The sequence below is a fragment of the Lichenostomus cassidix genome, chromosome 23, assembly GCF_008360975.1.
Source record: "Lichenostomus cassidix isolate B80296 chromosome 23, HeHo_3.0, whole genome shotgun sequence".
Classification (NCBI taxonomy): domain Eukaryota; kingdom Metazoa; phylum Chordata; class Aves; order Passeriformes; family Meliphagidae; genus Lichenostomus; species Lichenostomus cassidix.
In genome coordinates, this window is record NC_139503.1 from 1,642,005 (window position 1) to 1,655,403 (window position 13,399).

At 62.8% G+C, this 13,399-nt stretch overlaps 2 protein-coding genes across 5 annotated transcripts; one reads left to right on the forward strand and one right to left on the reverse strand.

The window, feature by feature from the left end:
* The first annotated feature begins 620 nt into the window (after positions 1-620).
* Positions 621-3,802, forward strand: TMEM54 (transmembrane protein 54). Of its 4 annotated transcripts, none has more exons than XM_085081273.1 (6): positions 621-816; positions 1,276-1,521; positions 1,824-1,883; positions 1,998-2,186; positions 2,336-2,470; positions 2,624-3,802. In XM_085081273.1, the coding sequence occupies exons 2-6, from the start codon at positions 1,363-1,365 to the stop codon at positions 2,714-2,716; spliced, it is 636 nt and encodes a 211-aa protein (XP_084937399.1). In that variant the 5' UTR covers positions 621-816; positions 1,276-1,362; the 3' UTR covers positions 2,717-3,802. The 4 variants fall into 4 exon arrangements, with proteins under 4 accessions (XP_084937399.1, XP_084937398.1, XP_084937397.1 ...); XM_085081272.1 differs by having other exon boundaries at positions 1,279-1,521; XM_085081271.1 differs by having other exon boundaries at positions 1,328-1,521.
* On the reverse strand, positions 2,975-4,793 carry HPCA (hippocalcin). Its single transcript, XM_085081276.1, has 3 exons — positions 4,416-4,793; positions 3,789-3,894; positions 2,975-3,557 (listed from the first exon to the last, which is right to left on the reverse strand). Exons 1-3 carry the CDS (start codon positions 4,791-4,793, stop codon positions 3,460-3,462), a joined length of 582 nt encoding a protein of 193 aa, XP_084937402.1. The 3' UTR covers positions 2,975-3,459.
* Between the last annotated feature and the right edge of the window lie 8,606 nt (positions 4,794-13,399).

Genomic DNA, 13,399 nt, shown 5'->3' on the forward strand with positions numbered 1-13,399 from the left:
GAGAGCAGTGGCTCAGGTGGGATATTGGGGACAGTGCCTTTGAGCTTGTGCCTGGAGCAAACCCTTCCCAGACCAGGCCCAGGAACTAGGGTTGTCCCTGTAATTAAATTGTTCTGCCAATTGAACTCTGCTCTGGTGTGAGCAGAGCTGGGGCCTCTTCCCACAGCCACCCCAGCATTCCCCTGTCCCCATCCCACTCCCTGGAACATCCCTGGAAGCTTCCTCAGGGCGATGGCCACCAAACCAGCTCCTCTGAGTCACCTCGTGGCCAAGTCACCACCAGCCCTGACCACTCTGCTCTCTCCCTGCAGGTCAGCCCTTGCCACCTGGCAGTGCTGGGCAGTGCCCAATGGTCCAGCAGTGTCCACCCCATCCCAGCCCCTCAGCATGGGGCCTGCCTGGCCTGATCCCACCCTGCTGCCGTGGCTTTGGGGTGTGCTGGGGAGGTGGGGAAGGGGTGAGGAAGCATGGAATGGTGTGTGGATATGGAATGTGTATTGGCATGGCACAGCATGGCATGGCACGGCACGGCATGTCACAGCACGGCTGCTGGCTTGGCAGCGAGGGGAGGGCAGGGCTGGGACACAGGAGAAGGTGGAGTTATCCCTTTGTCCCGGGGAGCTGGTCTGACAGGAATTGGAGCAGCAGGAGGGTGGCTCTGGTGTCCTGGTCCTGCCCCATCCCAGCTCTGCTCCCAGCTGGACACATTTGGACCTCGATGGATCCAACTGCTCAGGGCTGAGGACAGGGCAGGCCCTGGGGACATCAAGGGGCTCTGACAGCCTGAGCCTGGCCTGGTGAAGATGTGCCAAGGGGGTGAGTCTGGGATCACAACACGAGGGCTCCAGCTCTGTCCTCCTGCAGGGGAAACTGAGGCAGGGAGGGAGGGAGAGGAGCTGAGGGGCTTGGATGGGGTCAGGAAGGAGCTGGGCTGAGCCCTGGGTGCTGGGGGGTGTTTGAGAGGCTTCCAAGGGGGGAAGAGCCCCAGGGTGGCTTCCAGGGGGAGAGAAGCCACTCCTCAAAGTGCTGGCTGCCAGAACCCAGCCCTGGAGGTGATTTTAGGGACAGCTGCACTGCCAGCGCTCCCTCATGGCTTCAGGGAGTTCCAGCCCTTCCCAGCCCCTCAGGGACCCCTGTCCCCATGGCCACTGGCCCCACACCTTTGCCCCAGTCCCAGGAGAGCTGGCTGGAGCAGTGGTTTGCATACCTGGGCTACCGGTGGTTTCCTGCCCACGTGCTCTGGGGCTGTGTCAAATGCCCCATTCCTGTCCCAAGCAGGGACAGCTCGGTGCTGGCCACACCACACCCTCCTGCCCCCTGCTCTCAGGCCACCTGGATCCTGGCAGCCACCGCAGGGTGCTGATGAGAACGGGGCTCATCCTCCTCATCCTCGGGCACCTCAACTTCATCACCGGGGCTCTCGTCCATGGCACTGTCCTGCGCTTCGTGCTCCGTGCCCGGGATGCCACCTCCCTGCACTACGGTGTCACCAACACCGCCTCGGGCATCGCTGCACTGCTGGTACCACCGGGAGAGGGGCTGGGGACACGGTGGGGACACGTGGAGGGTTGGGATGAAGGAGGGATGGGGTGTGGGCGCAGGTCGGATGCAGGATGGACGCTGCTCTGTCTCCCTTCCCTGCTCTAAACAAGCCTTTCTAGCACAAACCCTGGGGATTAAACACTCAGGGACTGTTCCTGGGCTGCAGGAGATGAAGCACTGCCCCCTGGATGAGCTTTCGGGGACAATGCCAGCAGGGAAAAGGGACCGCTGTCCCTGGGGCAGGCGCTGCTCCTCGCTGACCTCGCTGTGCTTCCTCGCAGACCATCTCCTGCGGAGTGTCCGCCCTGCTGCTGTCCCGTTACCTCAGCCCCGCTGCCCTCGTAAGCACCCCCAGCACCCGGGGGGCCCCCAGAGCCCCCAGCCCCTCGCTCGGGGTCCATCCTGGGCCGGGAACAGCCCCACACCCCTCCCTGCCTCTCCTTTCCCTCCCGCAGAAATGGGCGCTGCTCGTCCTGAGCGCCTGCAGCAGCCTGAGCTGCCTGTGCTGCCTGCTGGGGCTGCTGGTGGCCATCGGGCTCACCCTGGGCAACCAGGGCCGCGTGCTGCTGGCCCCCTGCGCTGTCGCCGACATCGCCCTCGCCCCGGTGTCCCGCGAGTGTCCCTTTGATCCCACCCGGGTCTACGTGAGTGCCCCGGGGGATGGGATGGGATGGGATGGGATGGGATGGGATGGGATGGGATGGGATGGGATGGGATGGGATGGGATGGGATGGGATGGGATGAGGACACGCAGGGAGCTGACCCTCCCCTGCTGACCCTCCCCGTCTCCCAGAGCTCCACGCTGTCCCTCTGGGCCATCTCACTCCTGCTCGAGGCCATGGAGATCTTCTTCAGCATCCGCTGCCTCCTGCTCACCCTCGATCTCCTTCACCTCGGCTGCTGCTGCCGTGGGACTCTCCGGATGAAGGTGATTCCTGATTCCTGGAAACAGCTCAGCTCTAACCCAACTCCCAGGCAGAGCTGAGACAGACCTGGCTGAGCTCTGAGATAGGGGTAAGAGCTGTTTATCCAAACCTGCCATCCCTCTGCTCCCGTTCTCACCATCCTCTCTGGTTTCCAGGTGTCTTTGCAGGCAGCCCCTGTGGAGAGCCCCAGCCCCGGGCAGTGCCTGGGCTTGCTAAGACTGGACAGTGTGGAAATTGCCCGGCTCTGAGCAGAGCCTGGGGGATAAATAACCCCGTGGATGTGTCCTGGACATTCCTGTCTCATCCCAGCACCAGCACAGCCCCACGGCAGCACTCAGCTACCTCCCAGCCCGGCTGTTTGTGTGGACATTCCCTGGAACACACGAGCTCATCCCCACAGCCTTGGGTCACCTGGGGCTGCAGCGAGGGAAGAAACCAGGCTGGATCCAGACCCTGCAGGGAGGAACTTTCCCTGGGGGCTCCATGGCTCCTTTCCCAGCACAGACTGCACTGACACGAACTTTATTCTGCAGGTATTAAAACACCAGAAGTGTGACCCCCCCATGATCCCACCCCGTGGGGAAGGGGCTGGCTCAGCCACGCACCAGGGTGTCCTGGGGGACACCCCAGCCACCGGGTCCTTGTCCCCTGGGCCGTGTCCCCACACCTGCCATAGATGCAGTGGTGGCTTGGCCGCCAGCCTTTTCCACCAGGCTGGGCTGTCCCCTGCTCCAAGCTCCCAGTGCTGGGGGGGATTGTCCCCACTCAGGGCAGACCCTTCCTCCATCCTCCCACCAGTCAAACCCGTGCAGGAGCCCCCCGGGGATGGGGACTGTCCCCTGGGCTCCCCCTGTCCCCAGTGTCAGCTGGGCTCCAGCTCTCATCCCACCGGGGACAATGGGGGCACAGCAGGACTGCAGGGCTTGGGCAAGGGACAGCGACCATCTGCGGGCTCAGGGGTGGCATGGGGGGCTCTGGGGGTCCGTGGGGCTCAGAACTGCATGGCCCCGCTGGGGTCACACTGCAGCAGGCGCACGATGGATGGGTCACTCTTGGCCCCTCTGATGAACTCCTCCAGCGAGAGCTTCCCTGCGGGGAAGGGGACACTGCTCAGCCACCAGCCGGGACACAGACCACCCAGCACAGCCCACGGACACCCCACACCCACCCGGGATGAGCACCCTGGGGTTCCCAGCACCCTGAGCCCCTCCAGCCACCGGGGATGTGAGCCATTTAATCAGCGTGCGTGCAGCTCCTTCTAAGAGCCCCGGATTTAGCCATGAGACCTTTCCCTAATCCCCTCCCGCTCCTCTCATTTACCGTCGTTATTAGTATCCATCTGTCGGAAGATTTTTTCCGTCCTTTTCTCCGGAGTGGATTCATCTTCAGGCATGTTCATCACCGAGGAGACCATTTTGTAGATGGCCTGGCAGAGGGAGAGGGGGATGAGGGTGGGTGTGGGGTGGGATTCTGGCATTGCCCACCCGGGACAGGGACAGAGCTCTGGGTTTTGCTTCCCTGGCAATGGGGCTGGCGTTTCACACCTTTCCCATAGGATCAGAGGCCTCAGCTCCCTGCACAGCCAGGGCTGGAGCTGATCCTGCAGGGAGATGCTCACTGGGATGTCACCAGAGAGTCACCTCCTGATGCTGATGCCACCAGACTGGGGTTTGGGCAAGGAAAGCACCTCCTGCCCGTTTGCCAACACCACCAGGTGTGCTCGGGGAGAGCTGGGAGCATGGGAGGAGTCCCAGGATGGGGTGACAAAGGGACATCCCCAGGCAGGGAAGGGCTGGGGATTCTCCAGCACAGACTGATCCCTGCAGCCACAGCAACAGCTTCATCCCAGGCACTGCCAAACCCGCACCAGGGATCCCATAGGGTAAAGTCCCCAACCTAAGGTGACAACGAGGTGACACCGAGGGGCACCCAGCAGGAGCTCAATACCTGCACGATCTCCAGCATCTCCTCGCGGCTGATGTAGCCGTTGCCGTCCAGGTCGTACATGCTGAAGGCCCACATGAGTTTCTGCTCCAGCTTCCCGCGGGAGGTGACGCTCAGGGCGATGATGAACTCTCGGAAATCGATGGTGCCATCGCCGTTGGTGTCGAAGGTGCGAAAAACATGCTCGGCGAACTTGGAGGCGTCGCCGTAGGGGAAGAAATTGGCGTAGATCTTCTTGAACTCCTCCACGTCGAGCATCCCCGAGGGACAGTCCTTCAGGAAACCCTTGTACCAGCCCTGCAGCTCCAGGTCGGAGAATTCCGTGTTTTCCCGCAGGTCCTGGAGCATCTCCGGGCGGAGTTTGCTGTTCTGCTTCCCCATCCCGCCGGGACGAGCGCTGCCGGGGCTGGGGGGGCTCGGGGGGTCCCTCTGCGCTACAGGAGGGGACAGGGAAGGGGCAGAGCTCCCTGGCAGCCCCCGGACAGCCGGCCGGACGCCGATGCTGCTCCCTCCATCCCCGCTGGCCGCTCGGAGCCGTCGGGGCAGCGCCAGGGACCACCCAGCGCCGGGCAGCGCCAGCCCCCTCCTGTTTGCGTAATAAGCCCTTATGGCTCATTTGCATAATATATAGGTGATATATAGGTGGGATCAGAGGGCGGGAGGAGGGGAGGGGGCTGCGTTCGGCCATGGCAAAGCGCTGCCTGCGGTTCTGGGTCCAGCCCGGCTTCGGGGCTGGCCGGAACTGGGTCAGATCCCTCGGAGGAGGTTTATTTTCGGCTCCTCCGCTGCCTCCGCTAATATTTGGTGTCTCCAGGAAGGGCTGGGGGTGGCAGGTCCCTGCTCGGGGCTCTCTCCACAGTGCACCCCATCCCACCAGGATCAGCCCCGGGGGGCGCGGAGGGTCGGGATGGACACAGGAGGAGGGCAGGGAGGGTGTGTGACATCTGGGTGTCACCACGCTGGGGGCTCTGGGGTGACCTTGACCCACTGCCACCGCCCTGGGGTGTGTCGTGACCCCTCTGTGGGGGTTCAGGGATGCAGTGGGGGCTTCAGCGCCTCATCTAAGGTAGGGAGAGGTCCCAGAGCCCCCGAACTCCCCAAATATCCCTTTGGATCACAGCGCAAACAGGACTCGGCAAGAGGAGCAGCCAGGTCGGGCTGGATCCCCCAGTTATAGGGGGATTTGACCCCAAAGAACCTCTCCGTGTCTCCCCCATGGCTCCATCCCCACTCCATCCCCTGAGGAAGGATCTGCGTGTCCCCACCCCACTCAGGGGTGCCCAGCTATGTCCCCCCGAGGCTGGCACGACCCTCAATGCCCTCAATGCCCGCGGTCTGCGACCCCTCCCCGCTGCCCGGGGCAGCTCCCCCCGCTGGGAGGGAACCCGTGGGGGGCTCGGCACCCCGAGAGAGCTCTGCAAGGACCCCCAAAGCGGACACCGCCAGAAGGGTGATTTGGCACCCCCAGGGCACCCGCTCCGGGGGCGGGGGGGCTACAGGGGATTCCCCCAAACCGAACACCCTCGGACAGAGAGGGATTCCGGGGACACCCCCAGGGAAGGTCCCTCCCGCGGAGAGCATTACCAGGCACCCCCGAAAGAAGCGCCGGGGACCGCGGGGGACACCGAGCAGCCCCGAAAATGCGGCGGGGCGGGGGTGGCTCTGCAGCCGCCGGCGGGGACGGACGTGCCCGGGGCTGGCTCCGGTTCCTCGGTGTCCCCCGCTCGTGTGCGTGCGTGTCCCCCGCTGTCCCCGCCACCTCCTACCTGCCCGGAGCCCGCCGCTGTCGCCGCCGCCGCCGCCACCGCAGCCCGGGAGCGCCCGCCGCAGCGCCGGGTGGCGGGGGGGCACCGGCGGCACCGGGGGCAGCACCGGGACCCCGCACCGGCCCCGGGACCCCCGCAGCCCCACTGGGACATTGTGCGGTGGGAGAGAGCTCAGGGTGCAGCTCCTGGTCTCCCCAAAACCGGGGCTGGGGGGAGGAGGCGGCAGAAGGGGGTTGGAAAGGACTGGCGGAGCTCTGGGAGCACTGGGAGGTCTTGGGGAATGGGAACGCTGGGAGCACTGGGAACACTGGGAGCACTGAGAGATCTGGGGAAAAGGAACAATGGGAGCTCTGGGAGGTTTTCAGGCACTGGGAACTTTGGGAGCACTGGAAGGTCTTGGGGAATGAGAACACTGGGAGGACTGGAAGGTCTTGGAGCATTGGGAACATTGGGAGCACTGAGAGATCTTGGGGAATGGGAGCACTGGGAGCACTGGGAGCACTGGGACACACTATCTCTGCTGGCCCAAGAAGGTGCCCAAGAAGGCATTTTGGGGTTAGAAAGCAGCATTTTGGGCTGAGTGACCCCAGGACTCAGACGAGAGTAGTGTCCCCAGGACTCAGACGAGACGAAAGCATCCCCAGCCATTCCAGCAAGAAGCAAAGTGGCTTCCAGAGCACTGGGAAAAGACTCGAGGGGAGGCAGATGCTCTCGATAAGGAGGTGCCATTCCCAGCAGGTTTTCCAGTGTCCCTGCACCAGCTCCCTCCATTTGCAGAGCCCTGGGGAGCAGATGGCAGGGGCAGATGGGAGCAAGAGCCACTCTCCTTGGAATTATACGAACAAAAATGCATAAAGTGATTAAATCCACGGTCCCACCGCTGGTGCTGGGGTGGCTGCTGCAGGATGGAGAGATGGGGAAATCAACCAGGATGGGGATAATTCATCCCAAAATCTGCTGGGCACTAAAAAACTGTGGTTGCTCCACGCCTGGAAGTGTCCAAGGCCAGGTTGGACAGAGCTTGGAGGAACCTAGGATAGTAGAAAGTGTTCCAGCCCATGGCAGGGGTGGCACTGGATGGGATTTAAGGTCCCTTCCAACCCAAACCATTCCATGATCAGTGAGGCTGAGGGGCTTTGGGCACCCACTGAGGGATACCTGGCACCTCCAGGCCTAAAACTCCACTCTGAAGCAGGGAAGGAGACAGGAACCAGTTCTGCCCAAGCATCCAAAATCCGGAGATTTTTGAGATGCTGGTGGACATCTGTACATCAAACAGAGGTTGACAACAGGACCAATCCAAGCCCTGAGGACCACAGGGATTCTGACACACCACAGCAACAAGCAATTCCTACTAATAAATCTGGGAACCCTCCAGACAGGGGTCTCATGCACTGATATCAAGCCTCATGGGAAGTTTTGGCAATGGGATTGGGCTGGAAACACAGGAACTGGGGATGCTGCAGCAGTTTTCTCCTCTCCCGTTTGAGAAAGACGTTTGGAAAGAAGGACGGGATGGGATATGAGCAGAAAGGTGAGGAAAAGGGAGATATTTGTGCCTTTGGGAAGATATCCTGGAGGGCTGGAGCTGAGCACCCCACAGGCAGTGGTGACGAGGCTGGGGACAAGTGGGGCCCTCCAGGTGGGGGTGTCACCTCCCCTCCGATAATCTCCATATCTATTTTAATCCCTCTGTCCATGAGTGACAGAGGGCACAACTGACGCAGGCTGATTTGAAAGCATCCCATTTCCGACTCCAACCCGACCCTAAACCCACCTAATCCCTGTGCTGGAAGGGATTGAGGGAGGGAGAGGGAGGATAATGCCCGTGAGGGGGCACAGGCAGGGACACCAAACCCCGAGTGACTTACAGGGTCCCTGGGATTGGGGACAAACAGCCCTCAGCTCATCCCACCTGGCTGCCACCCCCTCCACCCCAAAATGTTCTGTATTTATGGTTGGAGTCCCATCCAGCACCCCTTGCCACAGCGATGGGCACCCAAGGATGTTTTGGGATGTGGGATCATCTCCTTGGGATGCCAGGGCTGGCCCGGGGTGGCTCCTGCTGGTCCCTTCCAGGAGGACACTGAAATAGCCACAATCGCTGTGGCATCTTCCCAAAGCTGCTGGGGACAGATATGGGGTGCTGGTGACGCCTGCCTGGGAGTTCCCCCTCCTCTTCCTCCTCCTCCTCTTCCCTGCAGGGATTTCTGTGGGAATTTCCTGCGTTGTCATAGCAGCAGTGAAGCCCCCGAGGCTTCGATGCTGCAGAGCGGGGTGGGGTGGGACACCCCGGGAGGGGACACCGCCGTGTCCCTGTGCCCCAGGGCTCCTTGGGCTGCAGGGGACACCCCGGGAGGGGACACCGCCGTGTCCCTGTGCCCCCGGACAGGGCTGAGGGCTCTGCAGACACCTCAGTGTGTCCAGGGCAGTGTGTGATGGCCTCGGCTGTGGTCCCCAAGCCGATGGGGCTCGATGGTGCTCAGGGTGCCCAGAGCTCGGTGATTTGGGGTCCAGCAGCAGCCTCACCGCCCTCACTGTCCCCAGGGGAACATCCTCACAGGTGCTACAAGGCCAGGGTGGCACAGAAGGAGCCCAGGTGTGTCCGGGATGGCTGAGCTCACAACAGGCACCAGTCCTAAAACTTTCTGGGATACTGGGACAAACTGGGAGGGGAGAGGGCAAAGCAAGAGGGGTTCAGCCCTTCGCTGGACCAGTGAACACAACCAGGGTGTCCTCAATACCCCACAGAGCCCACAGCTTGTCCCTGTCACCACAGCCTGGCCCCGCGGGGGACACGGGCAAGGAAAACGGGGCAGGGTGGGGCAGGGGCTGCGGGAAGAGCCGGGGATTAGGAACAAATACCCAGATAATGAGGCTCTTTGGTAAAAAGCCCATTTGTATAATTTAAACCTCTAATAGGCTTCCTGGAATACAAAGCCCTTTGTATTGCCCGATCTCATCTGGATCAGGAGCCACTCGCTCGCTAAATCTTCACTTAGCATCGCGGGGATGTTTCATAACATTTCATAACGGGGCGGCTCCATCCCCTGTCCCCGTGTCCCCCTGTCCCCGTGTCCCCACGTGCGATGGCCGCCGTGCCGCCCCGCAGCACGTACAGCTCACCTTGCCCAGCCAGACAAGGTCGGGGCTGCTGGGGACACCGCGCCTGTCCCCGCGGGGCGCTGGCACCTGGACACGAGTGCTCTGCAGCGCCGTGACTGTGAGCTGCGACGTGTTTTGGGGCAGTTTGGGGACAGGCGTGTCCCCACTGTTGGGGTGATGGTGCCCAAATTTCTCTTTCACTTCCCTGGCAACGTATGCAGAGGTGCAAAACCTCGGAGTTCGTCCCTGCCATGGGGACAGTTTGTCACCGTGCCCGGAGTGTCACAGGCTGCCCGAGTGAGGGACAACCCTCGGCCAAGCTCCGCCCCAGTTCCCCCAGTTTGGGACACTAGCTAGGCCTCAGGACATGCCCAGGGCTGTTTGGGGGCTGCAGCTCGTCCCTGTCGTGTCCCACCCTGGGGATGGAGGGCAGTGAGGTGGCACTGCCATCCCGGGAATGTCACGGCGGCGGTGATGCGGGAAGGGGTGAGTCCGGAGCTGGGGCGAGGAGGAGGGTCCCAGCCTTGTCCCTTGTCCTTTGTCCCCCCGCCCGCCTCAAGGAGCAGAGGGGTTAAACGCCATCACCACTGCCACCCACCAGTGCCAACCAGTGCCACCACTGTCACCAGCGCCACCAGTGCCACGGCCACGCGCGAGCCCCGGGCTCCCTCTCGTGGCTTAGCGCCCCATCTCATGGGGTGACCGAGGGACTCTCGGGGACACGGCGGGACAGGGGCAGGGGGAACAGCGGGACCGGGGGACCTGGCCGGGGGGCTCCGAGCCGAGGGGCTCCAAGGGGTGACCCCACTCCCCTCGCTGCCAACCCTGCTGGTAGCCACCCCTCTGCGCAGCACCCCGCGGGACGGGTCTGGGCTCGGGGCCGGGGTGCGGCTCCTCTCCCGGGGGTGCCGGGGGGTGTCGGGGGGTCTCGGCTGTGCCCCGCAGCCTCCCCCGGGGCTCGGCGGGCCCGGAGCCGCCGCGGTATCGGCAGATGGCAGCAGCGGCTTTCGGCAGCGCGGGGATTGCGGGGGCTTCACCGCACTGCCCGCATCCCCTGCGCCTCCTGCAGCCCCTGAACACCCCCTGAACCCCCTGCATCCCCTGTATCGCGCACCCCCTGCTCGTTCCGCACCCTGCAGCCCCCGCGTTCCCTGTATCCCGCACCCCCCGCACCTCCCGCACCATGAACATCCCACATTTCCCCGCAGAACCAGCACCCCCTGCACCCCACATCGCCCTCAGCCCCCTGTAAGGACGGCACTCAGCACCCCCTGCACCCCACATCGCCCTCAGCCCCCTGTAAGGACGGCACTCAGCACCCCCTGCACCCCACATCGCCCTCAGCCCCCTGTAAGGACGGCACTCAGCACCCCCTGCACCCCACATCTCCCCTGCCCATCTCCTCAGCCCAGCACCTCACACGCAGCACCAGGGGGACACCAAGACCCCAGAGAAGCTCCCATAGGGTGTCCCCACAGCTGATGACCTGCGGGTGGGGTCCGTGGTGGGGTGCAGGGACCCTGAGGTGTCCCAGGGAGGTGCAGGTGAGGGATGGGGGTGACCGAGCTGCACAGTTATGGCTCTGGGGTCACCTGGGGAGCAGCAGCACAGGGTCCCCCAGACACACCAACATCCCCCTGTCCCACCATAACCCCCCAGGGCTGGCACTGTCCCTCCTGGGGACATCTCTGCATGCATCCCTTTCCCTCAGAAAGCCCCTCACGAGGGCATCACACCACAGCACTGATTTAGGGACAGTTTTTGGTGTCACAGAGACGTGATCTTGGTGCTGGGCTCCTGCCAGAGCCCGACCCAGCCCAGTGAGGGTGAGGTGGGACAGGACGGGGCTGGCTGTGAGGAGTGGGACAGCCGGTGGCCTCCCAGGTGTCCGTCTGGTGCTGGGAGAGGCAAGAGGAGCGTCTGCGGAGCCTGAGTGCGTAATTAGAGCTGTGACTTAATTGGCAGATGGGGGACGCGTGACGGGCGCCGTGTGACTCGAATAGCGATGGGCTGGGGAGGTGGAGGAAGCTCTGCACTGCACAGGGAGCCCAGAGGAGACCAGGGGGACAAGGACAGCCCGAAAAGCCTTGCCCAGTGGTGGGAAAGGAGAGGGGACAGGGGAAGGACAATCATGGGCTGTCCCATGGACTCAGGGACAGGCGGGAGCTAAGCCCCTGGAGGGACCTCAGTGCCATGGTGACATCCCAGGGCACCTGCTGAGCGTGGCAGACGTCAGGGGGTTGGAAAAGAGCAATGTTTTCCCGTTTTTTAGAAAGGGGGAAAGGAAAAAAAACGAGGAATTGTGGTGTTAGCTGAGATCAGCCTCTGGAAAAATACCAGGACACATCAAAACCCCTCCTGTGGGAGCCTGGGAGGCAGCGGGATGACAGGGACCAGGCTGCTCACATCTGCCAGGAGCAACTGGGGCAAAACACTGCCCATCCCCTGTGCCCATCCCAGCCTTGGCTCCCTGCTGGCACACGACAGGTCCAGCCCGGCAGGGAGTTCCTGGTTTTGTGTGCCAATCCTTCCATCTCGCTGCTGGGGGACTTGGAATTCCCTCTACGGAGCCAGGCAAGCACTGCTGCTGTTGGCATGGAGGCACAACCCGCTGGGAGCTCGGCTTTGCCTTCCTGGAGCTGCACCGGAATTGGGGTTTGTGATTCTGCTCCAGGTGGGCAACTCATGGAGGAAATGCTGTCAGGAGCTTGAGCTCGGCAGCATCTCCTGCCCAGCCTTGTGTTCCAGGGATGGAAGGCCCAGGGGAAGCAGCAGCTCAGCCTGGAGTCACCCCAGCATAGCTGTGCCCAAATCCTAAATCCTGCTCCATCCAGCCCAGCTACCCCTGCATGGCTGTGCCCAAATCCCAAATCCTGCTCCATCCAGCCCCCTGCATGGCTGTGCACAAATCCTGTTCCATCCAGCTCAGCCACATGCAGTTGGATTTCGGGGGACCCTGAGCTCAGTGCAGGTGGCTCCAGTGAGGGGCTGAACCCCCCTCCCCATTCCGGGGCTCCCGCTCCTCCCCTGCACCTTCTCCACGGCTGAAGTGATGAAATTTTAATCTGCTGCCAGGCAGGAGATGAAAGGGAGGCACCAGAGGCATTTCCCCGGGAGCAGCAGCACGGACAGAGCACCGTGGCACAGACACCGTGCTGGGAATTGTCATCAGCCAGCTCGGGAAAGAGGGGAGCAATGGCGCACGTTTGGCAGGACAGGGCTGTCCCCCTGGATTTTTGTTCTCCCTTCGGTGCCTGCTGCTTGTCCAGGAAGGATTTTTGGGGACACTGGGAGCTCTGCAGGATGTCCTCTACACGAATTGTCAGCTCTGGGGACTCTCACTGTGCCCCCCAAGCATTGCTGTGGCTGTGCATGGCCAGAGGGAGGGTGGGAAGGGGAGATGGTAGAGATCCTCACACCTCATTCACTCCCCTCTTCATCCTCTTAGGTGGATGAGTGGAGAGAAACTAAATAAATAATAAATGTGGAATAAATTTGGGGACCCCACTGACGCTGCTGGGAGCCCACAGGACACCCGGGCAGGTGGCAGATGAACACCTGGGACAGACAGACAGTGAGGGACACACAGCCCTGACCCCACCACCTGCAGCACAGCCGGGGGCTCCCAGTCAGACCTGCTGGGATCTGCCCCCCGTGCCCAGTGACATCCACGCCATGTCCAGCGACACCCACGCCACGTTCAGTGACACCCACGCCATGTCCAGCCCCTCACAGGAGCAGGACACCTCACTGCCGGTGGCAGGGTCACAGCAGGGTCCTCCCCTCCAGTGTCGCAGGATGTGGCAGCTGAGCGCGGGGACTTGGGTTGTGTTCCCATCACCAGTGAGCATCAATCAGAGGGTGCTGGTTAATTAACCCGGAGGCACGGCTAATTCAGAGGCTCGTCTTTTCCTCTTATCACGGAATTTAGCGCCTGGACACTCGCAGGGGCTGTGTGACATCCCGGCGGTGACACATCCCCGCTGCCGTGCCCCAGGGCTGGGGTCGGCTGGCAGCGAGACCCCCGGTGGTCCGAACAGCCCCCGGGAGGGCTGCACCGGGACCCCGGCGGGGGCGGGAGGGGCGGGACGGGGAAACTGAGGCACACAGCGGGGC